The sequence below is a fragment of the Bidens hawaiensis genome, unplaced genomic scaffold (genome assembly GCF_021521415.1).
Source record: "Bidens hawaiensis isolate Kalapana, Puna unplaced genomic scaffold, B.hawaiensis_p1.1 tig00000602_1, whole genome shotgun sequence".
NCBI lineage: Eukaryota > Viridiplantae > Streptophyta > Magnoliopsida > Asterales > Asteraceae > Bidens > Bidens hawaiensis.
The window spans coordinates 763,926-790,859 of NW_027491037.1; the positions used below are offsets into that span (position 1 = coordinate 763,926).

Here is a 26,934-nt window from a genome sequence, read left to right on the forward strand (position 1 = left end):
CATCACATTTTATTTCTGAATTCTCAAACATAACTTTGTTAACATCACATTTTGTAATGCATTTGTTAAATAATAGTGTTAATGTTATGTTGCTATTCTAGGTTTTGATACACAATGATGTTGTTGAAGTTGACGATGAACCTGCTGATGAACCTGCATTCGAAGCCCCTGATGAACCCAATGAAGGCCCTGCCTGATGAACACAATGAAGGCATGAAAGCAGTTGACAACAAGCTTGTCGTTTGAAGATGTTTGGAAAAACTTAAATGTTCTTATGTTGTTTGTCAAGTACTATTTAGTTTGATGTTTCTAAGTTTGTATGTTTATGTGTTGCTGAAGTATGCTGTTTGGATTTTGAAGGAACGTGGATCGACTCACTGGTAGACGATCTACTTTCCTCGGGTGTGATTATGCTATTTCACCGATGGTTCTCTGGGATCTGGATTCTTCCACCTACAAAATGAACAGCACCGTAAACTTACCCCTCAGAAAGGGACAGAGGGGTCCTCTTTGGGGTAACCCTCCGGTGTGAGAATAAGAGTTTGTAGGAGAAGATAATAATCTGAGGGTAAGGAAATTGGAGTGTATTGCTTAATATAGCTGAATACTGTGTAATAGGGCATACCTCTCCTTGTAGAGTTGATGTGGTATTTATAGTGCTAGGGTTTCCAATGATTGGGCTCAGACCCAAATAGGGCCTTTTTGGCCTCCTCCTATAGCTTCGCGCCACGTGTCCTTGGGACACCTGGTGCTTTTTCATTGGTTAGTTGCACATGGGTTTTGCTGAGTTGTCCACCTTTCATTGGCAGCTGTCAACGTCAGCATATTCTTATTCCTTAAAAAGATACCTTCTGGAAGGTTGTCTGACGTGCACAATCAAGGTTGTCCTTACCCTAATTTGGATAAGGACGAGGTTGATTATGTGCATGTGTGATATGCGCCTATCCTGAGGATGCGCGAGGTCTTCTCTTTATTCTCACGCGCAGATGTGATATGCACAAGCATGTGATATGCGCCACGCGCGGATGCGCCACGCGCAGATGTGATATGCGTGAGCATGTGATACGCGTGAGCATATGTGATGCGTGAGCATATGTGATGCGTGAGCATATGTGATGCGTGAGCATATGTGATATGCGTGAGCATATGTGATATGCGTCATGCGCATAGGTTTTGGCTTTGTGCCTTCATAATGTCTTGATTGGCTTTGTGCCTTCATAATGTCTTGATTTCAAGCCTCTTGTCTATATCTTGTGGGTTGACCCGCCTCGCTCGGTGTTGAGGCGGGTACATACCTCTTCAAGCCCCCAGTCTAATGTGTGTCTTGTCTCGCGCGAGCGAGGTAAGATAGATATTAGACTTAATAGTTTGCTCTTTTAGTAGGGTTTTGTCTTTTTCTTCTTATTACTCATCGTTGCGCGAAATTCTATCCTTTTGGTTGAAACGAATCGTCCCTGTACGTGGTTGGTTGTTGCTAACATGCGTCAGTGATGGAGACGTGTCAGACTTTTCTTGTGCTCGAGGTGCTACAGTTGCCTTTCATGTCCCCTCATATAGTGTCAGGAACACGTGTCGTGCTCGCGTTGGTCCATACCTGCGAGTGGTGGCGCGTGAACTCTGGCAGCACCTGTATCGTTTCTTTTCATGTCCCCTCACATAGTGTCAGGGACACGTGTCGCGCTCGCGTTGGCTTACACCTGCGAGTGGGGGCGCGTGAAGTCCGATCAGTATCAATTTTTCTCTCTCCTGGGCCTATAAAAGCAAGCCCTTTTGAGTTTTTTATCCTTCATCTTCTTTGTTGTTTATTCCGAGCTTTTTCCTTTCATTCTATTCCGATTGCCTGTCTTCTGCTTCCAGATCTCTGTTCTTCAGAAGCATCCTTTGTCCGATTTTACAGTTGTATGTCTGATAGCTCAGACAACACAATCTCCCCCAGCCATCGCCGTGTGAAATCGTTAGTAATGTCTACGTTGAAGAAGACCGGCAAGGGGAAGAGGGCTGCTGAGACCTCATCGGAGGAGGTAGCGAAAACCAAGGCAGTGAAGAAGTGGGATGAGATCCCCTGTAAACTGAGACAGTCCGATTTTGACAGCCTTATCGCCTCTCAGGGTTTTCTCCCTGAGTATGGCTGCATGTTGCCGGCGGCCGGGCAAACGGCGGCGGACCCGCCCACCGGCTATATATCCCTTTATTGCCATTTTTTCACCCACTGCAACCTTCGTCTCCCGATGACAAGGTTTGTTGGGTGCGCTGCTTAGGTTTTATGGGATTCATATATCCCAAGTCCATCCGTTTGGACTCGTGCGCATGACTCATTTTGAGTTCATGTGCAAATCTCAGCGCGAGGAGCCCACCCCTCGGCGCTTTCAGTTTTTTATAAGCCCTTATCCAAGATTCTTGGTTCTCATTTATTCCTCGCAGTCAGAAGGTCAAGTGCTGCACTGTTTCCTTCAAGAGCCTTCATGACTGGTCTGAGAGATTTTTTTACATTAAGGCTGGTGTGATCCCCATCCGCATGACCATGCGCGCGATCTCTTCTGCGCCTGCGGATGTGGGTGTCTTCAAGAACCCAACTGGCGCCTGGGTTAAAAAGTTGACTGCCGAACCATCCCCCGCCAAGAACATTTGTGAGGAGGCGCTGGTGGGGGTTGGTATGAGCAGGAGGTGGGCCGACAGCGCGACTGAGCCCGTTATCCAAGTTGACGGCTTGTGTAAGTTAACTCAATGCATTACTTCTGCGCGAATATAATTCGTTTTGCTGATATCATTTGACTTGTTTTGTGCAGTCAGCAAGGAGTATGTCCACGCCGCCTATGATGAGCATATGGAGGGTGGCTCCGTCGCGCTGGGCGCTGGGGAGGTTGGCTTCCCCGATCGCTTCGATGACATGTTCATCCCTGTTGATCTGGGATTTCTCTTTGACAGCGATGCGCCTGGTAAGCCTTTGTACTTATGCATTTGCCTTTATAATACCAAATTTGGCTAACACTTCTGTTGCACGTATTGTAGACGCGCTTGAGAACTACGAGCTGGAGCTCGCGGAAGAGGAGGAGGAGGAGGAGGTTGAGTTGCCCCAACTAAAGCGTAAAGCTAAGGGGAAAACTGGCGCAGGGGCCAGTAAGAAACAGAAGAAAGATGTTGCCCATGTTGCTCAGGATCCTCCTACTCAGGCGAGGGGACTTGAGAAAACCCAGGAGTTTACCTCCACGTTTTCCTTGTCTTCCCTGCCTCAAAAAGTGGGCAGACCTCCTGTCCACACGAGGTATGGTGCCGCTACCTCCTCCGTTGGCGCGGCGGAAAAGGGGAGCGGCGTTGCGCCTGCCGTTTCCTCTTCGACAGGTATACTTTGCTTATCCTTTATGGTTCTATGAGCGCGATTCTGATAGAATTACTAATGAATCTTTGCTCACTCAAATGTTTGTAGAGCCGGCGATCTTGGTGGATCAACCTCAGGCGCAACAAGGTGCCGAGGCTGCGCCGGAGGTCGCTTCGAAGTCCCCTGTTTTACCCTCAAAGGGGAGAATGGACTTCATGGCGATGTTTAACTCGCGAACGGCGTTGCGCCAAGGTATGTATTGCGCTTTTATTTTCTGACTTTTTTCTTTTAGATCAAGTCATGAACCATTTGTTTTTTGTTGATTTTTCATAGGAGTCATAGCTGGCGTTCAAGCTGCTGGCGGCACTGCTGGCGCCGGTGCCAGCGCCGTTGGTTCTGCTCCTGCTCCTGCAAGCGCTGAATCTCCCCTCATCGGGATTACTAAGGAGCAGGAGGCCGTTTTACGCGCCGATCTGGCGGCGTCGAGACCTCCCTCACCTCCTCCTGCGCGCAGCCCTCCTCGCGAGACTGATTTTGTTTCTTCTAGGTCGCAGGAGAAAAGGCCTGTTTCAGAGGATGAGGAGGTTCAAGTTGAAGGCTCCGACAGCGGCCGCGCCAGCCCTGCAGCGCCACGAGATTTCGCGGCGCAGTCTTCTCGTGGGGCTGGCGCTGACTTTTCTGCTTCATCCCCGCAGGTATAGGTTCGTTTTTTCTCCGCTGCGCGGACTTCCATATTAGTGTTTTGATGACTTAGATCATTACTTTGTGTTTGCAGGAAGCCGATCACATTTACCGCCCGAGATGGAATATTACTGAAGACAGCTCATTTCAGTCCATGGGTGTGTGTGAGGACTTCTGGGCTCATTCTGTGCCTCCAGCTGAAAGGAGGTTTCAGGAGGGCCGCGCTCGCGATGACTTGCTCAACGATCATCTGTTTGCTGGGTCGGCTTTCTTTGCTGCCTCCCAAGAGCTTCGCTATGATTACGTAAAGGTACGTGATGCTCTTGCGGAAGCCAAGCAAGAGGCTAAAGTGTCTGCTTGGCATCTCTCTGATGCTCGAGAGAGAGCTGAGAAACTCCAAGCAGAGCTCAGCGAGAACAGAGCAAGTGCCAACACCGCCTTCGTGAAGCGCGGGCATGAGCTACAGGCTGCGCGGGAGAAGCTACAGGCGGCCGAGGCGGACTCAGCCAAGTACGCGCGTAGAGTGCGCGACTTGGAGCTGGATGCGGAGGCGCGTGACCAAGCTCTTGTCCAGTCTATAACTGACAAATCATCCTTGGAGAGTGAGGTTGCGCGCCTGAAGAAGGAGCTGGCGGCCGCGCGGGCCGAGAAAGATGAAGCCTTGGCGACGGCAGCGTCTAGCCAGGAAGCCCTCGATGTTGCGCGAGCGGAAAAGGAAGAAGCCTTGGCGGCAGCAGCGGCCGACAAAGAGGAGCTGAAACAGACTAAGGAAACTGTTGAGTTGTTAAACTCTCAGATTCTTGCTCTCGAGACGTCTGTTTCTTCCCTCGCGCAGGATCGCCAATGGCTAATCTCACAGGGTATGACTCGTTGCGCTTACGCGATGAAATACTCAGACGAGTTTCAGGCCCTTGTGATGGATTGCAACGCTGCCGCGCGCTTAGTGGGACGAGCTGAAGGGTTTAAGGATGGCTGTGAATATAGCATGCTGAAGAAGAACCCATCCGATTACCCTTATCAGCTCGACGTTGCCTGCGCGGACATGGCCGAGATGGAGGAGAAGTATTTGAATACTCCCATTCCCATCCTTGCGCAGGTATTTTAACCTTAATGAGATTACCTTGACTTATTTTCCAAGTCTTTTTGTACTCATATTTTTCCTTATGATTTGCAGATATCCGCGCTTGCTGACCAGCCCGATCTCGGCGCGCTAAAGAAATTACTTGACGAGTGCGAAGGGGCTGGTGGCGGCGATGATGGCGCGGGGAATGCTGCCCCTGCTAGCGGCTCTGGCGTGGCCAAAGGACCCGCTCCTGACACTATTGTGATAGAAGACTCCATTCAGGACGAACAACTTGACTATGGTCAGTTTGGAGATGACGAGGAGCGGGCTGCGCCAGATGCTGAGGGCGGTGATGAGGACGATGAAGAGGCTGACGTCGACGTGGAGACTTGAGAAGCCCTTCATGTTTTTTTTTTATTTGTAGTTTGTATCTCATCATCTTGTAAACTTGTAAATTTCAATGCTTTGGAATGAAATTTTGTTTTTCCCTTATTCGCATCTTGCGCATTCCCGAATCATCTCTTTATATTGCATGTTTGCTTGTTGAATATAAGATATGCTTGCACGTTGAAATAAGAACAAGGTTGTAAGGAAATTATTTTACTTAATCCTTGTCATATTGTAAGTGATTTTGCAATATCCTGACTATGTTGACACGTGCTTTGGCATTTCATTATTCCTCTTTTGCGCGACGTTATCGCGCATTTATTATAAGGAATTATGAGTTTTTTAGCCTTTACGTGTCAGTATGTGTTACTCAGATATCCATTACAATTTCATGCGCGACCTCGACCTGAGACCTTAACAACTATGTTTTGGCATGTGCTTTGCCTTAGTTGTGCTTAGGTATTTTTATGGTCAGGCTGCGCAGCATGTAGGATGGATGTTGTGAGTGATTTGAGCTAAGGCTCACATTATTGGGCTAAGGCCCTGAGCTAAGGCTCATATTATTGGGCTAAGGCCCTGACGTTTTAGAGTTAAGACTCATTAACGCGTTTGAGCTTGAAGCTCGCGCATGTATGTTTTACTTCGTTTTATTTTGTTTTGATGTCAATACAATGTTGTCATATTGCTAAAAATTAATAAAGGGAAGTGTGAAACATGTATGCAAAAGGTAATAGAATCCACATTAAGAGAAGATAGCGCGTATCATTATTCATAATGGCTTAAAAAGCCTTGATTACAAACTTGACAATTTTTACATGAAACATTTTCTAAGCTGTGCCGCGTTCCATGCGCGCGGGATCTTCTTTCCATTCAAATCTTTTAAAGCGTATGCGCCTTTTCCCAATTCTTCGGAGACTTGATAAGGTCCCTCCCAATTGGGGGACATTTTTCCCGGGGGTATCGCGCGGCTAGCTTCATTGTTTCGAAGGACAAAATCATTTTTCTTGAAGTGGCATTCTTTCACGCGCTGATTGTAATATTTTTCCAGTTTTTTCTTGTATTTGGCCTCACTGATGATAGCCGCCTCTCTGCGCCCTTCAAGTAAGTTCAGATCCAACCTCCTTTCGCGCTCGTTATCAATCTTGCTCATCATGAGCACTCTATGGGATGGGCATCCAATTTCTGCTGGAATCATAGCCTCCGTTCCATAGGTTAGGCTGAACGGGGATTCGCCATTGCTGGTTTTGCTTAATGTCCTGTGCGCCCACAGGACATTAGGTAGCTCTTCGACCCAAGAATGGGATTCTCCCTCCAACCTTTTCTTCAGCCCATTTAGCAAGCTTTGGTTCGCGCACTCCACTTGGCCATTCCCCTGAGGGTGGTATACTGAAGTGAAGATTTGGTTGATGCGCAATTCCTTGAGCCAGCTGGATATCTTTTTGTCTGTGAATTGTTTGCCATTGTCGCTCACAATTTCCATGGGCAAGCCAAAACGGCATATGATGTGGCTCCAAATAAACTGCTTCATCGCCTCGGCTGTGATTTTTGCTAGTGGCTTGGCTTCGACCCATTTTGTGAAATAGTCTACTGCCACTACCAAAAATTTTACTCGCCCTTGCGCTTGCGGTAGGGGACCCACAATATCGATTGCCCATTTGTGGAAAGGCCATGCAGAGGTCACCGGAATCAAGTTGTTCTTTGGCCGCATGATGTTTGGCGCATAGCTCTGACATGGTTTGCATTTTTGGATCTCTTTTAAAGCGTCCAAGTACATGCCTGGCCAATAGTAACCTGCGCTCATTGCCTTGGCAACCACCATGCGCGGGCCAGCATGTATTCCACAGATTCCTTCGTGTATCTCTCTGATCACATAGCTTGCTTCCTCTGCATCTAGGCATTTCATGAGCGGTCCAAGATAAGAGCGTCGATATAATGTACCATCAAGCAGTTCATAGTTCTGCGACTTGTGTCTTATCTTCCTCGCCTGTGCGCGATTGTCTGGTACATTTCCCTCCATCAAGAATTCCATTATTGGAGTTATCCATGATGAAGGGGTTGTATGAGTTACAAGGACAGATTTCGCTCCCACCGACGGGTTGCTCATTACTTCCACCCTTACATCTTTGCCAAAGTGATCGAAGCTGGTTGATGCCATCTTACTCAGCGCGTCAGCAGACTTGTTTTCACTGCGCGGAATATGAATGATTCTGAAGCAGTCAAATTGCTCGATGAGCTTTTTCGCCTGCTCTAGATACAGAGGCATGGTGTTCTCCTTGGCATCATAAAGGCCGTTGACCTGTGCTGCTACCAAGTATGAATCAACATGGGCCTCTAGCTTTTTAACTCCAAATTTGTGCGCGATGCGCAGGCCAGCCAGCAGGGCTTCATACTCAGCTTCATTGTTGGTGCTCTTGAAGTCCAACCTGATGGCGTAAGTATATTCATGATTTTCTGGATCCACCAGTTTGAGGCCTGCGCCGGATCCTTCGTTGTTTGAAGCTCCGTCAGTGAACAATCTCCAAACATTTTCTTCATCATTGGCTCGCGGAGGGTCTACCTCGCGTTGAGCCTCTTCAATTTTTCCTTCGGGGATTTCTGCGATGAAATCAGCTAAGACTTGTCCCTTTATTGCTGGACGGGGCTTATAGGCGATCGTGTGTTCTCCTAATTCCAGCGCCCATTTTGTCAGCCTTCCTGAGAGCGCGGGGCGCCGCAAGACTTGCTGGATGTTGTAACCAGTCAGAACTTCAATAGGATGACCATTGAAATATCTATGAAGCTTGCGCGACGCGTGTGTTAGTGACAGAACTAACTTTTCCATGATGGAGTAGCGCGTCTCAGGGTCTGTCAGCACCCGACTCACATAGTATATTGGCGTTTGGATTCCCTTGCGATCCACCAACAATACTGCGCCGATGGCGCGCTCTCCTGCTGATAAGTACAATGTCAAAGTTTCACCAGGAAGCGGAGCTGTGAGGGCGGGCAGATTTATCAAACATTCTTTTATCTCACTGAAAGCTTGCTCGGCCTCAGGAGTCCATTTGAATTGGCTTTTCTTTAAGCAATTTCTCAATGTGTTGACAAATGGGGTAGATTTGCTTGCATGGTTCGCTAGGAACCTGTTGATTGATACCAATCTACCATTCAGCTTCTGGACTTCTTTCATGGTGGATGGCGAGGGCATGTCAAGGATGGCCTCCACCTTTTCTTGGTTCACCTTGAAACCATCCTTGGTGACCATTACACCTAGAAATTTTCCCTCTTGTACGCCGAAAGTGCATTTGCTCGGATTGAGCTTCATGTTAACTTCCTTTAGGCGCCCAAGGGTTTCTTCGATGTCTTTGAGCATTTGTTTTTCCTCCCTGCTTTTGATCACCAAATCATCCACGTAGACTTCTAGGTTTCTTCCAATTTGCTCGTTGAAAACAGCATCCATAAGTCTTTGGTAGGTGGCTCCCGCATTCTTCAAACCAAAGGGCATTTTTGTGTAACAAAAAACACCCTTGTCGGTTCTGAAGGCGGTCTTGTCCTCGTCTTGTGGTGCCATTTGAATCTGGTGATAGCCCTTGTAGGCATCCAGGAAGCATTTGAGCTTGAATGGCGCCACGGAGTCCACCTTTGCGTCGATGTTTGGGAGGGGGTAACAATCTTTTGGGCATGCTTTGTTGAGGTCCTTGAAGTCAATGCACATCCTCCACGACCCATTACTTTTCTTTACCATCACAGGATTGGCTACCCATGTCTGGTATCGTATCGGGCGGATGATGTTTGCGCGCAGTAGATCCTCAACTTGCTCATTCATGGCCCTCGCCTTCTCATCCCCCATGACTCTCTTCTTTTGAACAATTGGCTCTACAGACTTGAACGTGTTGAGAGAATGTTGCGCCAGGTCTCGCGGAACCCCAGTCATATCAGAGTGTTGCCACGCGAAGACCGACATATATGCTGTGAGCAATCTTTTCATTCTCAACCTCGTGTCGTCTGATATCGTAGCGCCAATTGTGATTGTCTGCTCCGGGAATTTTGGGTTGAGAATCCATTCCTCTGGCGCGTTGTCTGCCATTGGAAGTTTCATTCTCCCTTCCCGTGGTGTACTTGTCACTGCACACAAATGATCTCGGTATACAAAAGTTACACCTGTTGGTGTTGGGAACCCCAACGCGCCGTGCGCTGGCGACGGTATGGCGTTGAATTGGGCAATCGTTCCCCTACCCAAGATCATATTGTGGCATGAAGTGGTGGGCAAGACCAAGAAGTTGACAACTTCGGCTCGCTTGTGTTTCTCATCCCCCATGGTTAGTTCAAATTGTATTTGACCTAGGGGATGAATGATTTCATTTGAAACACCAGAGATTGGTGCATTCACAATTTCAAGCCTTGCTTGGTCTGCCGGATCCAGTTTCCTGAAACATTGCTCATACATGATGTCTGATTCGCTGCCAGTGTCCACCAGGACTTTTGACACTTCATAATGAGCAATGTGTGTAGTGATGACAAGAGGACTGCTGATAGAAGGGCCTCCCCTGATTCTTGGGAAGATTACTTGTTGCTCGCGCCAATCTCCTTGGATTTGCGCGCTTCTCTTTCTTGAATTTTGCCCTTGCCTTCCTCCCTCGGCTACACAGATTCTTTTGAACCTTTTGCTGGCAGAGGCTCCTTCTGGTTGTTCATTTTCTGGTCTTGAGTTTTTTACCAGGTGAGCCAGCTTGCCTGATTTCACATCTTTTTCAATTGCATCCTTCAAGTGGTGGCATGCATCAGTGTTGTGTCCTGTGGACTTGTGAAACTCACAGTACTTGCCACTGTTTGATGGTCCCTTGTAGTGTAGTGGCTTGGGGCTTTTGAACTGGACATTCTCAGTGCTTAACACTTGTGAAGGCGTTTTAGTGAGGGGAGTCCATATTCTTTGCAGAGGTCTGTTAGGATCTCTGCCGCCTTCCCTCTTGTCACCCTCCCCGCGATTACGAACGTCTTTTTGGGGCTGGGGTGAGCTTGGTTGCGCCTGCTTTTCTGCGGGAGAAAAACTGGTTGGTTGCAACCTGGACCATACAGAGTTCTGTTTGCCCCTTCTTTCGTTACTGCGCGGTGTCTCAGCTTGATGCCCTCTTTCTCTTGCCCTATCTTGGGCAATTTGTTTTTCATTTCTCGCGAAGACTCGCGATGCTTCCATTAGCTTGGCCCAAGTGGTTGGCATGCCATCTCTGCTTACCAGAGCTCGGCGGAGTTGATCACTGCGCGCGCCTTGTATAAAGGCCACGCGCAAGAGTTGCTCAGTGATACCTCCGATTGCCAGAGATTCCTGATTGAAACGAGTTATGTAGTCTTCAATCGTTTCATCATTCCTGCGCACGCAGTGCATGATGTCATCAGGGTCGCGCGTGTGTCTGCGCTGCTGTACGAAGTGAGCTTGGAACTTTTCCAATAGTTACTCGAACCCATCGATCTGCCCAGTCGGCAAGCTCTCGAACCAGACACGCGCCGCGCCCGTGAGGCAGCGAGCAAACATGTGACACCATGTTGGCATCGTCCAGCTTTCTAGGTTTCCAGTGTTGTAAAAACCTTGTAAGAAATCATCTGGATCTGTTGTGCCGTCATATTTGCCCAAACCACTTGGCATCTTGGTTTTGTGCTGAATGGGAGCCTTCGCGATGCGCTCAGTGAATTTTGAATGTTTCACCAAGATGGCTGGCCTGTACGGTGTGGTTACGTCCACTTGCCCTCTCACTGGTGGGCTGTACGGTATGTGCAGATCCATGTCGGCTTTGGCTCCAGGCGTCACGTTCATGTGCGCGCGGAGCTGTGAGCCTCCTGCATGAGTATCTCGCGTCTTCCTCATGCTGTGCACTTCTTCATCACTAAACTCAGCGTGTTCAGTGTGAACAGAGTGACCATCTTCCGGCGCGCGCGCCCTTTTTGTTCCATGAACGGTTTGCTTATCAAACGCCTGCCTTTGTGTTAAGTCGGCTGACTTTTTGTGTTTGACCAGCTCATTGTACTTGTCCATTTGTCACACCCTCAAAATCCACTAACGGAGTTTTACCGTCAGAGGGTGTGAACTGGCAGGATCGGAATCATCAGTTATAATCAAACCATAAAAACGTTTAAATGCAAATAAGTGCGGAAGCGTAAAAACCTTAATTCAAAATCTGCGTCACGCAGGACGACTTAAAACCAAAGATAACTGTTAAAAATAAGTTTGCAGAATAAAAGTGTTTTCATTTAATGCATGCTCCTAAACCGCGCGCCCGCCTCGGCTACCTGAGAATAACATACTAAAAGTGTCAACACAAGGTTGGTGAGTTCACAAGTTATATAAGATAAATCGTTTAGCGTTTTGCGTAACCTCGTTACGGCGTTTCAGTGTTGCGTAACCACGTTACGGCGTTTAAGTGTTGCGTAACCACGTTACGGCGTTTAAGTGTTGCGTAACCACGTTACGGCGTTTAAGTGTTGCGTAACCACGTTACGGCGTTTAAGTGTTGCGTAACCACGTTACGGCGTTTAAGTGTTGCGTAACCACGTTACGGCGTTTAAGTGTTTTGCATTACCAGATAGTGTTACGTCAAATTATATATCGATAGGTAGCTAATCTATACAACAAGTATCGCTAAGTGGTTCGAGACCGAAGCTGACTGTTTATCAAGTGCCCGTCACCAGGTCAACCCAGACCATGGTAAGTGTTAGCCAAAATTACACCCACTCAACTTCCAGTTGAGCTTAGCGTCGGGTGGGGTTTGTCAAACCCAGTAGTACTACTCAACAGTGACTCGCTATTCCAAATATTAACCGGTTCGATGTGTGGGACTTCAAATGTTACGTTTGCCGCTTAGCCTTTACAAGTGATATATAATTTATAACAAAATCTTAAATATGCGTTTATCTCAGAAAATGCGTTTATCGGAGTATGTTATCTCCCCCAAGTGAAAAACGTTTGAAAACAGTTCAAAGAGCGGGGTAAGTGAAACTCACTGTTTGCGAAGAATTTCCCAAATTAGATCACCAAGTGATGCGCGTCGTAGAACTCTCTCTAGCGTTCTAAATTAACAAAGAGATTTTCTAAGTGTCGGAACGTTTAACGAGTCTCTAGACTCGGCACATAATACCTATGCACATAACATGTGTCGTGTTTCGTTTTGTGGATCGTGTGTGACTTAAACAAGTACACTTGTGATACAATACGTGTGTGAGCAATTACTTTCGTGTCATGTATAAACAATGTACATCACTAGCAAATACTCCCCGTAAGGGCAATTTAGTCAAAATACGACAATTAATTAGCAATTACTCCCCACAAGGGCATCTTGGTCAATTTATGACAATCAATTAACAACTATCATATTTCATGCAATTTCACAACAATCAGCAGCTAATTTCATCGAGACAGAATTTCTACTTGAAAGATTGTACTATTTCACCGATCATAACATCTCAATTAATTCACCGAAAATCATCACTGAAGCATACATGTCTTAGGTTTCCAGAACATATTTTATTTTATTTTTATTCCACATAGATTTCTCATAATGATCAAAACACTACAGCAAACTCATATCAGTCAGATTCATGCGCAACAGAATGTTATTTGCAATTCCCGTTAAACGAAAAATCCAATAAATGCAAGACCACTTGGGTTAGGTTCCTAACTCAATAAGTCAACTTCCAGAAGTGGAACCAACCCAATTGGCCTCGTAGATTATGAGATATAACATTTACAAAACAACCTAACAGCAGGTCTAACAAATTCAGCTTTGCACCACGTTTTTGTAAAATCATAAAAGTTAACTTTCACACGTCCAAAAATTACAAATTTATATTCTTTAGAAACTAGACTCAACCTAGTTTACTGTAATATCAATTATCTCAATCAAATTCCACATTAACATCCCGTTACGGTCATTCAAACATCAACAACACAATCTGTCCAGAAACTTTTTGCATCCAAACTCAACAATGTAACAATCTATGAACTATCATGCATTCACATAACACTCTAGACTCCATAAACAATATCCATGCATATCAATTACACCCAATAAAACTAACAATTAAACATAGAGGATGCATAGAATAGTTGTTTATACCTTCCATGCACCTTAATCTTCAATCAAACTTGAAAGATCTTGAGTGTGTGTGTGTGTATGTTGATCGATCACAAGGAGAGGGGAGAGGGGATGGCTGGCCGATTTGGGGTTAGGGAAAAGGGATGGGAGTTAGGGTTTAGGTTTATCATGTATTTATAGACTAATATGTTACACCTTGGCCCCTCAACTCCTAAGTATTACTTTTTCTAGAACATTCTATCATAACTTGCACCTTAAGTTAACATTAAGTATTTCCTTTTTCTAGAACATTCTATCATAACTTGCACATTAAATTAACATGACAATAATATTATCACATAACACATAATCCTAACACATAATTATCACATCATTAGTGTTTTAGTGTGTTTCATTTATTCAACAATCGTTTGCGTTTCGGTGCAAATCCCGAAAGACTACTACACATGTAGTAAGTGTTAAGCGTCATTTAAACCCTAGTTTAAATGTAATGAAGTTTGCGTTATAGATTCAATAAATCTAAAGTTTAAATTGACGGAGTTGCGTTAACGGAGTTAACCTGAAATTGACGATTGTCACATCATTCCCGTGTTAAAGAATTTTCGTCCCGAAAATTTGAGTCAAGTCGTGATGAGTGTCTGAAAAAGTAAGAAAAAATTTTCAGTTTGTCATATCATCCCCTAGTAGAAAGAAATTTCGTCCCGAAATTTAATTCATACTTCCGGTGATTTCTGACGGTTTGCCGGGTTTCGCGGTTTTCCGTGTTTGGTCAGCCCTTCAAAAAGGTGAGGATACTTTTTCATCATTTGATTCTCGCGTTCCCACGTGAACTCCGGTCCACGTCTCGAGTTCCAATGAACTTTAACAATTGGAATTTTGCTGTGCTTGAGCGTTTTGGTTTCCCAATCCAAAACCTCAACTGGTTCTTCAATGAAGCGTAACTGTTTATCAACTTGCAGTTCCTTCAAAAGGACTACTTGAGTTTCATCGGATAGGCATTTCTTTAAATTCGATACGTGAAAAACGTTGTGTACACAACTGAGTTCTGCTGGTAAGTCTAGTCGGTACGCCACTGGACCAATGCGTTCCGTTATCCGATAAGGACCAACATATCGTGGGTTGAGTTTGTTTCGCTTTCCAAAGCGAACCACACCTTTCCAAGGTGAGACTTTGAGTAACACTCGATCGTTTACTTGAAATTCGAGAGGTTTTCGGCGCTTGTCAGCGTAACTCTTTTGGCGATCTCGTGCTGCTGCCATGCGATTTCGGATTTGAACAATCTTTTCCGAAGTTTCGAGTACCAGTTCTGGACCAGTGATTTGGCTGTCACCCACCTCTGCCCAGCAGAGTGGTGATCGACACTTCCGTCCGTACAGTGCTTCAAACGGCGCTGCTTTAATACTTGCGTGGTAGCTGTTATTATACGAAAACTCTACCAAAGGTAAGTGGGGTTCCCAACTTTTTTTCCGAAATCCTACACGCATGCACGCAACATGTCCTCTAAGGTCTGAATAGTTCGTTCACTTTGCCCATCCGTCTGAGGATGGTAGGCTGTGCTCATATCAAGGCGTGTGCCTAGGGCGCTTTGTAGTGACTTCCAAAAGTGCGAAGTGAAACGAGAATCTCGATCAGAAATGATTGAGACAGGCACTCCGTGTCTAGACACTACTTCTTTCATGTAAACGCGAGTCAGTCTTTCCATTTTGTCCGATTCCTTAATCGCTAGGAAGTGCGCGGACTTAGTCAACCGGTCAACGATCACCCAGATGGTATCCATCCCCGTTGGTGTCTTAGGTAATCCCGTGATAAAAATCCATTGAAATTTGTTCTCATTTCCACATGGGAAGTTCTGGTTGTTGCAGCAAACCAGATGGTTTCTGATATTCTATCTTGACTCGGGCGCAAGTCAAGCATTTGCTCACGTAGGTGGCGATGTCGGCTTTCATGTTCGGCCACCAGTAAAGTGCATTTATGTCGTGGTACATTTTATCTGAGCCAGGGTGGATAGAATGTCGAGACTTGTGTGCTTCGTCCATCACTAGAGTTCTCAACTCTCCGTATTGTGGAACCCAAATCCGGTTCTCAAAATATCGGACCCCGTCCGATTTGGTTTCAAGTTGTTTGTCCATGCCCCGCATGAGTTCTGATGGAAGATTATCATCTTTCAAAGCTTCAAGTTGTGCATCGCGAATCTGGTCGGGTAAGCTAGCATGAATTGTGAGTTGCAATGCTCGCACTCGTCTGGGTTTATCTGTTTCTTTTCTACTGAGGGCGTTGGCCACTACATTGGCCTTGCCAGGGTGGTACTTGATGGCACAATCATAATCCTTAAGCAACTCGACCCAACGACGCTGTCGCATGTTCAGCTCCCTTTGATCGAAGATATGCTGGAGACTCTTGTGGTCGGTGTATATGGTAAACTTGGTACCGTACAAGTAATGCCTCCATATCTTAAGGGCAAACACCACAGCTCCGAGTTCCAAATCATGGGTCGTGTAGTTCTTCTCGTGAACCCGTAGTTGTCTAGAGGCGTAGGCTATAACCTTCTCGAGTTGCATCAGCACACAACCGAGACCTTGTATAGATGCGTCACAGTGTACCTCAAAATTTTCCGTTCCCTCGGGGAGGGCTAAAATAGGGGCGCTACAAAGCTTGGTTTTCAACAGTTGAAAAGCGGATTCTTGCGCGTCACCCCAGTTGTACTTAGTGCCCTTGTGAGTCAAAGCAGTGAGGGGTTGAGCAATCTTTGAAAATCCCTCGATGAAACGCCGGTAGTAGCCGGCCAGTCCTAGGAATTGCCGCACCTCAGTCAGAGTCTTAGGTGCTTCCCAGTTTTTGATGGCCTCTACCTTACCGGGATCAACATGGATACCATTCTCGTTGATCACATGTCCTAAAAAGTGAACATCGCGAAGCCAAAATTCACATTTCGAGAGTTTAGCATACAGTTGTTCCTTCTTCAATAGTTCCAGAATTACCCTTAGGTGCTCTTCGTGGTCAGTCTCGTTCTTGGAGTAGACGAGAATATCATCGATGAAAACAATCACAAACTTGTCGAGGTACGCCTTGCATACTCGATTCATGAGATCCATAAATATGGCTGGTGCGTTGGTTAGGCCAAAAGGCATAACCGAAAACTCGTAGTGACCATACCGTGTTCGGAAAGCCGTCTTAGAGATATCTTCTTCGTGCACTCTTAGCTGATGGTAACCAGATCGTAGATCGATCTTCGAGTAGTAACTCGATCCTTGAAGCTGGTCAAACAAATCATCGATTCGGGGTAAAGGATAACGGTTCTTGACCGTCACCTTGTTCAACTCCCGGTAGTCGATACACATTCGGAAAGTCCCGTCCTTCTTTCGGACAAACAAGACAGGGGCTCCCCATGGCGATGAGCTAGGTCGGATAAAACCCTTATCCAACAAATCTTGCAACTGCGTGGACAGTTCCTGAAGCTCCGCCGGTGCTAGCCGATACGGGGCTCGGGCTATGGGAGCTGCACCGGGTGTCAACTCGATTTGAAATTCGACTTGACGAATAGGAGGGAGTCCAGGCGAATCCTCCGGGAAAACTTCCGGAAAATCTCGCACAACCGGTATATCTTCGATTCGCTTCTCATCCGCGGGTTTCTCAGTAATATGCGCCAAAATTGCCGTATGACCCTTTCGTAGATACTTTTGCGCCTTCATAAGGGTAATGACGCTGGTGGTCATGCCGCTTCTCTCGCCTCGGACCGAAATGTTCTCACCGGAAGGGGTGGTAATATGGACTATCTTATCGTGGCATATAATCTCCGCTCGGTTCTCGGATAACCAGTCCATGCCGACGACGACATCGAAACTACTAAGCGTAAAAGGAATAAGGTCGATGGCAAATACATGACCTGACAGTTTTAACTTACATCCCGCAAGTACATGAGTTGTTACTATAGTTTTACCGTTAGCTAGTTCAACAGGAAACTTAGCGTCTAACGGGGTTGGAGTTAGGTCTAAGAGTTGGCTAAAGGCTTTCAACACAAAACTCCTATTAGCTCTAGTATCAAACCACACAGAAGCAAAACAATCGTTTACAGGAAACTTAACAGGTTCCTTACCGTGTAAGGAATGATTTTTATTAACCAAGACATGTTTTTATGGTATTAAACAAGTTTAAACAAGTTCAAAAGCTACTTATTGCGGGCTTGACCTGACCCAATCACAAAAGCTCATCCTTTCCCATTGTTTCCACCACCACTGCCATTTCCATTACCTCCATTGTTGTTATTATGTTTCAGCTTAGGGCAGTCTTTCTTAAAATGTCCCTCTTGACCACATTCATAACATCCCTTAGTCGTCGCAGGTGGTTTAGGAGCATCCTTTGCCGCAAGGTCTCCTCTACATTCCTTTGCTTGGTGACCCCTCTTTCCGCATTTTAGACACTTGACTCGGTCACACGAGCCAACATGATGAAAGTTGCACCTGTTGCACTTTGGATATTTCCCAGCATATCCGCTCGAAACCTGCCCGCTACCGTTGTGGTTGGTGTTGTTGTTGTGATTCTGAGTGTTAAAGCTCCGAGTAAATTCGGGCTTACGGTAGTGGTGTTGCGGTGGGAGGTTCGAGGATGAAGATCTGGTGTTGTCAAACTTTCTCTTCCCGCTGTTCGGGTTGCTGTTGCTGTTACTGTTGCTGACGTGGTCACTACTCGGGTTGTCACAGGCTTTAGTGGTCGAACCCCTAGGTGGTAACGCACCTTGGGTCACAGCCTGATCCGTCAGTTTGTGAGCTAAACGGATCGCTTGTTGGATCGTGGCTGGTCGGGAAGACGTCACCATGCCCTGAATTTGCGGTGCTAAACCATCAATGTACATTTCTATTCTCTTGCTCGGCGGATCCACCATCCGCGGACACATCACAGCCAACTCGTGCGAACGAGTGGTGTAGGTTTCGATTTCCGAACCCACCATCTTCAACGACCAAAACTCCGACTCTAACTTCGAAATTTCTTCCCTCGGACAGTACTCCTCTCGCATCATGCTCTTGAACTCCTCCCAGTTCATCGCGTTAGCCAGTTCCAATCCAAGAATTTGCACATCTGCACATCGTCTGGGGACACCTCTGAGTGTGCCTCTGGCTCAGCCGGTTCTTCCTCCGGTTCCTCTTCGGGTTCCTCATCGGGATCTTCCTCAGGTTCCTCCTCAGGCTCCTCTTCGGGATCTGCCTCAGGCTCGGCCTCAGGCTCTGCCTCAGGTTCGGCTGCGTTCTGAGCAATTTGCATTTGTAAGACATCGCAACGCTCTCGAGCTATCTCGGTTCGGATCCTTGCTTCTTGGAGTTGCTCTTGCAAGTCTATCATCTCAGCTTGCATGTTCATCATAATCTTCGTTTGTTGCTCACTAGTCTCTTGCATATCTTTCATTGCCGCTGCCATGCGGGCAATCTCCTCCTGAGTCTCGGTTCCGTCTTTAAACAGTCTGGCAACATTTTCTCTCGTGTAGCGCATGTAACCCACATCACGCTCCAAACAAGAAACAACAGCTGCGAGAACTCGCTCCACAGGTTCGGTTATGGGTGGTAGAGTGTTGGGATAAGCAGGGTGGTTCGGGTGAGGCAACGGGGGAACTTGTTCGCGATAGACCATACGTCTGATCATGTTAGGGTACCAATCCCAGTTAACGTCGTTTTCGTAAAGGCCTCCGGATAGGCGGTACCTCTTCGGTGCGGGAGCTTCGAGTTCCGGGACTACGCGGGGTGGCGAGGCGGTAGGTAACTGAGGTTCCTTCCCGTGAGCATGCGTCATCGAATCGGATGATGATGAGGATGGCGTCGACTTCTCTACAGGTATGCCGTGTATGCGCGCGTATGAGTGAAAGAGGTAAAGAGATAAGACAACAAAGACTACACAAACCTATGCAGTGCGTATCATTATAACTAATGGGTCGTCGCGGTTATAGTCTAGTATGCATGCAGCTTCTAGTTCGCTATAACCAATGGCTCTGATACCAATCTGTCACACCCTCAAAATCCACTAACGGAGTTTTACCGTCAGAGGGTGTGAACTGGCAGGATCGGAATCATCAGTTATAATCAAACCATAAAAACGTTTAAATGCAAATAAGTGCGGAAGCGTAAAAACCTTAATTCAAAATCTGCGTCACGCAGGACGACTTAAAACCAAAGATAACTGTTAAAAATAAGTTTGCAGAATAAAAGTGTTTTCATTTAATGCATGCTCCTAAACCGCGCGCCCGCCTCGGCTACCTGAGAATAACATACTAAAAGTGTCAACACAAGGTTGGTGAGTTCACAAGTTATATAAGATAAATCGTTTAGCGTTTTGCGTAACCTCGTTACGGCGTTTCAGTGTTGCGTAACCACGTTACGGCGTTTAAGTGTTGCGTAACCACGTTACGGCGTTTAAGTGTTGCGTAACCACGTTACGGCGTTTAAGTGTTGCGTAACCACGTTACGGCGTTTAAGTGTTGCGTAACCACGTTACGGCGTTTAAGTGTTGCGTAACCACGTTACGGCGTTTAAGTGTTTTGCATTACCAGATAGTGTTACGTCAAATTATATATCGATAGGTAGCTAATCTATACAACAAGTATCGCTAAGTGGTTCGAGACCGAAGCTGACTGTTTATCAAGTGCCCGTCACCAGGTCAACCCAGACCATGGTAAGTGTTAGCCAAAATTACACCCACTCAACTTCCAGTTGAGCTTAGCGTCGGGTGGGGTTTGTCAAACCCAGTAGTACTACTCAACAGTGACTCGCTATTCCAAATATTAACCGGTTCGATGTGTGGGACTTCAAATGTTACGTTTGCCGCTTAGCCTTTACAAGTGATATATAATTTATAACAAAATCTTAAATATGCGTTTATCTCAGAAAATGCGTTTATCGGAGTATGTTATCTCCCCCAAGTGAAAAACGTTTGAAAACAGTTCAAAGAGCGGGGTAAGTGAAACTCACTGTTTGCGAAGAATTTCCCAAATTAGATCACCAAGTGATGCGCGTCGTAGAACTCTCTCTAGCGTTCTAAATTAACAAAGAGATTTTCTAAGTGTCGGAACGTTTAACGAGTCTCTAGACTCGGCACATAATACCTATGCACATAACATGTGTCGTGTTTCGTTTTGTGGATCGTGTGTGACTTAAACAAGTACACTTGTGATACAATACGTGTGTGAGCAATTACTTTCGTGTCATGTATAAACAATGTACATCACTAGCAAATACTCCCCGTAAGGGCAATTTAGTCAAAATACGACAATTAATTAGCAATTACTCCCCACAAGGGCATCTTGGTCAATTTATGACAATCAATTAACAACTATCATATTTCATGCAATTTCACAACAATCAGCAGCTAATTTCATCGAGACAGAATTTCTACTTGAAAGATTGTACTATTTCACCGATCATAACATCTAAATTAATTCACCGAAAATCATCACTGAAGCATACATGTCTTAGGTTTCCAGAACATATTTTATTTTATTTTTATTCCACATAGATTTCTCATAATGATCAAAACACTACAGCAAACTCATATCAGTCAGATTCATGCGCAACAGAATGTTATTTGCAATTCCCGTTAAACGAAAAATCCAATAAATGCAAGACCACTTGGGTTAGGTTCCTAACTCAATAAGTCAACTTCCAGAAGTGGAACCAACCCAATTGGCCTCGTAGATTATGAGATATAACATTTACAAAACAACCTAACAGCAGGTCTAACAAATTCAGCTTTGCACCACGTTTTTGTAAAATCATAAAAGTTAACTTTCACACGTCCAAAAATTACAAATTTATATTCTTTAGAAACTAGACTCAACCTAGTTTACTGTAATATCAATTATCTCAATCAAATTCCACATTAACATCCCGTTACGGTCATTCAAACATCAACAACACAATCTGTCCAGAAACTTTTTGCATCCAAACTCAACAATGTAACAATCTATGAACTATCATGCATTCACATAACACTCTAGACTCCATAAACAATATCCATGCATATCAATTACACCCAATAAAACTAACAATTAAACATAGAGGATGCATAGAATAGTTGTTTATACCTTCCATGCACCTTAATCTTCAATCAAACTTGAAAGATCTTGAGTGTGTGTGTGTGTATGTTGATCGATCACAAGGAGAGGGGAGAGGGGATGGCTGGCCGATTTGGGGTTAGGGAAAAGGGATGGGAGTTAGGGTTTAGGTTTATCATGTATTTATAGACTAATATGTTACACCTTGGCCCCTCAACTCCTAAGTATTACTTTTTCTAGAACATTCTATCATAACTTGCACCTTAAGTTAACATTAAGTATTTCCTTTTTCTAGAACATTCTATCATAACTTGCACATTAAATTAACATGACAATAATATTATCACATAACACATAATCCTAACACATAATTATCACATCATTAGTGTTTTAGTGTGTTTCATTTATTCAACAATCGTTTGCGTTTCGGTGCAAATCCCGAAAGACTACTACACATGTAGTAAGTGTTAAGCGTCATTTAAACCCTAGTTTAAATGTAATGAAGTTTGCGTTATAGATTCAATAAATCTAAAGTTTAAATTGACGGAGTTGCGTTAACGGAGTTAACCTGAAATTGACGATTGTCACATCATTCCCGTGTTAAAGAATTTTCGTCCCGAAAATTTGAGTCAAGTCGTGATGAGTGTCTGAAAAAGTAAGAAAAAATTTTCAGTTTGTCATACCATTAGACGTCGTTGCTCGTTTATGAGCCATTCTTTAGGGTCATTGGTTTCATCTTCTGGACCCATTGGTCCTTTTTTGTTTCGCGCCGGCAAGATTTTGGAACGTGAGATCGTCTGGAGGAGTTTCAGTCTGGCTATGAGGAGTTGTGTTGAAGGGATGGTTACTGGTGGTGCGCGTAGAATCACGCGGCACCCTCAGAAACTGCTGTCCCCCATTAACATCCTCACGCTCAATATCCTCCAGAACTTGATCGACGTTACGAACACCAGAAACCATGGTGAATTTTTTTTTTTTTTTTTAGAGAACTGATGAAGATTTTGTTGCCGTTGTAACAGGTGATGGCGCCAATGAAGGAACGTGGATCGACTCACTGGTAGACGATCTACTTTCCTCGGGTGTGATTATGCTATTTCACCGATGGTTCTCTGGGATCTGGATTCTTCCACCTACAAAATGAACAGCACCGTAAACTTACCCCTCAGAAAGGGACAGAGGGGTCCTCTTTGGGGTAACCCTCCGGTGTGAGAATAAGAGTTTGTAGGAGAAGATAATAATCTGAGGGTAAGGAAATTGGAGTGTATTGCTTAATATAGCTGAATACTGTGTAATAAGGCATACCTCTCCTTGTGGAGTTGATGTGGTATTTATAGTGCTAGGGTTTCCAATGATTGGGCTCAGACCCAATTAGGGCCTTTTTGGCCTCCTCCTATTGCTTCGCGCCACGTGTCCTTGGGACACCTGGTGCTTTTTCATTGGTTAGTTGCACATGGGTTTTGCTGAGTTGTCCACCTTTCATTGGCAGCTGTCAACGTCAGCATATTCTTATTCCTTAAAAAGATACCTTCTGGAAGGTTGTCTGACGTGCACAATCAAGGTTGTCCTTACCCTAATTTGGATAAGGACGAGGTTGATTATGTGCATGTGTGATATGCGCCTATCCTGAGGATGCGCGAGGTTTTCTCTTTATTCTCACGCGCAGATGTGATATGCACAAGCATGTGATATGCGCCACGCGCGGATGCGCCACGCGCAGATGTGATATGCGTGAGCATGTGATACGCGTGAGCATATGTGATGCGTGAGCATATGTGATGCCTGAGCATATGTGATGCATGAGCATATGTGATATGCGTGAGCATATGTGATATGCGTGAGCATATGTGATATGCGCCATGCGCATAGGTTTTGGCTTTGTGCCTTCATAATGTCTTGATTGGCTTTGTACCTTCATAATGTCTTGATTTCAAGCCTCTTGTCTATATCTTGTGGGTTGACCCGCCTCGCTCGGTGTTGAGGCGGGTACATACCTCTTCAGATTTGCATCTTATTTCAATTAAAAACTTTTGTTTCTACTTTGTTGTATTGTGTGTTATTGAAGTTATTAATGCGTTAATTGCTTGGTTGAACATGTCAAAGAAAACTTTGTTTTGATGGTTTGTAGGTTTGTTTGTGGATATGTTAGTTTTTGGTATGACGGTTTCAAAAAAGAAGTGGTCTTGTCATGGTTAGTATTCACTGTCACGTGTTAAAAATTGCATTTCTTAAATAAAGAAAGTTGTTTTGATTTCAATATTTTAATGTTATAACATAATAAATTGTTATTGTTTATCAAATTACATTTTTGAGATAAAGGATTTGATAATCATTGTTACTGTTAAACATAACCAAATCTAAGGTCTGATGTTTAAGACACAACTAACTCTCAGCTTGATTTTACATATATCTTTTTGTGAAATTACATTTTTGAGATAAAGGATTTGATAATCATTGTTACTGTTAAACATAACCAAATCTAAGGTCTGATGTTTAAGACACAACTAACTCTCAGCTTGATTTTACATATATCTTTTTGTGAAATATCAATTTTAATAATTACTCTTTTTATTTGAATTCGTTTATTTTTATCGAATCCAATTAATATTTTTTTTAAGATTGAATGTAACATAATATTTACTTTTTTTCGTGTTAACCATATCAATTATGGCCTAAACAGATTTCCTTTTTATACCGTGGATAATTAAAATCTAAATTTAAATTTAAAAGATTTGAGTTTATAAAATAAATAAATAACGATGCCGACTAAAAATCGAGATTATTTAAAATAGCAGGTTATATCACCACCCCTAATTATCAAACCCTAATGTCTCCGCCGTTTCAATTTGTTTTCCCGTACGATGAATCTTGATAGCCGCTATTGTTGTATCCATCGACGATTATCGAAGGCGATTAATTAGAAACCCTAAGTTTTAGAAGGTATGAGCTTTTGGCCCATTTACTTACAATTCGGGTTAAAATTTTATAATTCAAATATTATGGTGCACATTTAGGTGGGCACGTGAAATTCAGAAAATTATGGTGGAATTATTGAACCAGTTGGATGTTTTGATTCAAGCGGTGACGTAAACTGTCCTGGCCGCAAGTAAAATTGAGAATCTTGACCGATCTCTGCTCCGACCGTGTCGTATTATTAGGGAGATTGACTTCCCGCTTCATACCATTAAAACCAGGAGACGTATTCCAGGTACAGTTTCATTATTCAGTTTGTATATATGATTTAGGATCATATATTAAATTGTTGTCTTTACATATATTGTGTTTAAATTAGGTGACACATGCTTATTTTATGAAGGCTAAGGTTAACTTCATGTGAAGTTTTTACACGCTTGTACAACATCACATTGTTTTGATTGTTTATGCTTTTCTTTTCTTTTTTTTTAATGGTGATGTAACATAATATTTGAATTTACTTAAAAACATGAATTTATAAAATAGAGTAAAACAACTTACTTGTACTCAATCTTTCGTAGTTTTATAATTAATGTAAAATATATTGTTATTTTCAGTCATTCCTATATTGTAGGTTGATTTATTTGCCTCTTATTGGTTGAAAGATGTTTCACTTGGATTGTGATCTTATATATCCTAAAAACTCATCTAAGAAACTACCTGCCTTATTATACGACTGAGATTAATTATACATAAAAACAGTTATTTTTTTTTCATCAGCTACATTCATGGAAACATGTTCTTTGCAGTTTTATATGACAGTTTTAACAGTATGTAAGTATAAATAAGTGGCAAGGGTTTAGTAACTCACATACCATTTTGCATTCTTTTTGTTTCTGTTTTCGTAATGTTTAAAGTCGTGAGTCAGGGGACTTCAAAACTGACTTCAAGGTATGTTATAATTCTAATAGCACTTGTGATTACCTCATTTTCTGATTTATTTATAACTAACTTTTCATAATACTTACAGGTTAACAGACAATTCTGAGATTACTCACCTCAGCAGACTGGATGCTTCAATGACTAATGTCAAAATCAAAGTAAGAATTATTAAGCTATGGAGGCTACCTTCCCACAGAGTCGTTAATGGTACACATGCAATTGAAGTAATTCTTATGGATGAAGAGGTATTTACAAATTATCAATTAAAACTATTTCACTATGTTAATATATGTATGAACCTTACAATGTGTCTATATTATGTTTATAGGGTCAAAAATCCAAGCAACCATAAATGGTACCTACCTAATCAAGCATGAAAAGTTTTTGGTTGAGAAATCATGTGTTTTTATTCAAAGGTTTGATATTGGTGACAATATGTCTGCCTACCATGTCACAAATCATCCTCATAGGCTATTTTTGACCTTTGATTCAACTGTGACAAAATGTAACGAGGAAGTTGGATCTCTCTATGGTTTAACACTTGCTGACTTTGACGTGCTTCGCAACAATGGTGTACTGCCTGACTCTGTTATTGGTAACTAATAATATTAACTTCTTTGACTTCACTTTTTATATTTTTATTAACTATAAATGTGTATTACATTGTAAACATATTTTTGTTTAGCATAGCTTTTAGCTAACATTGTTTATTCGTTTGTTATATAGATTTGATTGGGTATGTCTACACATACTTTGACATGTATGATTACAAAACACAAGCAGGCAAAATCAAAAAGAAAATGAACCTTCAAGTTAGGGATTTAGAGTAAGTTATGCTACAATTTAAATTTATTTATTTGAATTCTTCAATGTGATACCTGTATTCACCTTTTTTTCTTTCTATTTTTATATTATTTAGGTCTCGTAGCATATTTGTTACTTTGTGGGAGTCATACGCTGAGCAATTGAATACTTTCATGGTAAACAAACGTGAAGATGATACCGCTGTTATCATCCTACAGTTTGGAAAGTATACTTTTTCTGGAGGTAAGAGATTTGTTTTCCAAACTTTTAAATTTACATACATAAGTTCTTTTAATACTAATAAATGTTATGATATGTTTTTTTAAATATTTAATAAGTCTTATTTTATATTTTCATTATATAGGAAGGGCCTATGTGTCGTCATGTTTCCAGGGCAGTAATCTGTTCATTAATGATAACATTGAGGAGCTAATTTCTTTCAGAAGCAGGTGTGTTCCGTTTTCTGTTTTACAAGTTTTGAATATATATATATATATTTTATCACTGATTTTATTGACTCTCTATTAACAGTTTGACTGGAAATGAAGGACATCAATCTATTTCAACTCGACGTTTGGTTTCATCAGAATTGCCTTGCAGTTTGGAAAATGATTTCTTGACTAACTCTGTTTTCAACACTATAGCAGATGTGAATAAAAAGGCAGAGGTTATATATCATTGATTGTTTTAATAAATAAATTTAGTTTTGTAAAATATATCACTGATTAGTATAATTATA

At 43.4% G+C, this 26,934-nt stretch overlaps 1 protein-coding gene and 1 long non-coding RNA gene across 7 annotated transcripts in view; one reads left to right on the top strand and one right to left on the bottom strand.

Moving 5' to 3' along the window:
• LOC143637179 (replication protein A 70 kDa DNA-binding subunit A-like) overlaps nt 1-26,934 on the top strand; it is a 28,033-nt gene that overhangs the window by 97 nt on the left and 1,002 nt on the right. Inside the window, exons 1-6 of one of the 6 annotated variants that reach the window (XM_077104657.1) lie at nt 24,143-25,636; nt 25,720-25,986; nt 26,118-26,217; nt 26,311-26,438; nt 26,560-26,644; nt 26,727-26,862. In XM_077104657.1, the coding sequence (XP_076960772.1) occupies nt 25,827-25,986; nt 26,118-26,217; nt 26,311-26,438; nt 26,560-26,644; nt 26,727-26,862 (609 nt within the window). In that variant the 5' untranslated portion in view covers nt 24,143-25,636; nt 25,720-25,826. Of the gene's footprint in view, nt 1-24,142; nt 25,987-26,117; nt 26,218-26,310; nt 26,439-26,559; nt 26,645-26,726; nt 26,863-26,934 lie in introns of those variants that run through there. The other 5 variants (XM_077104640.1, XM_077104644.1, XM_077104630.1 and 2 more) reach the window with 5 other exon arrangements.
• Nucleotides 2-23,730, bottom strand: LOC143637218 (uncharacterized). The gene is made up of 3 exons (XR_013154391.1): nt 23,531-23,730; nt 178-333; nt 2-141 (listed from the first exon to the last, which is right to left on the bottom strand). It is a non-coding gene; the product is annotated as an uncharacterized LOC143637218 (long non-coding RNA).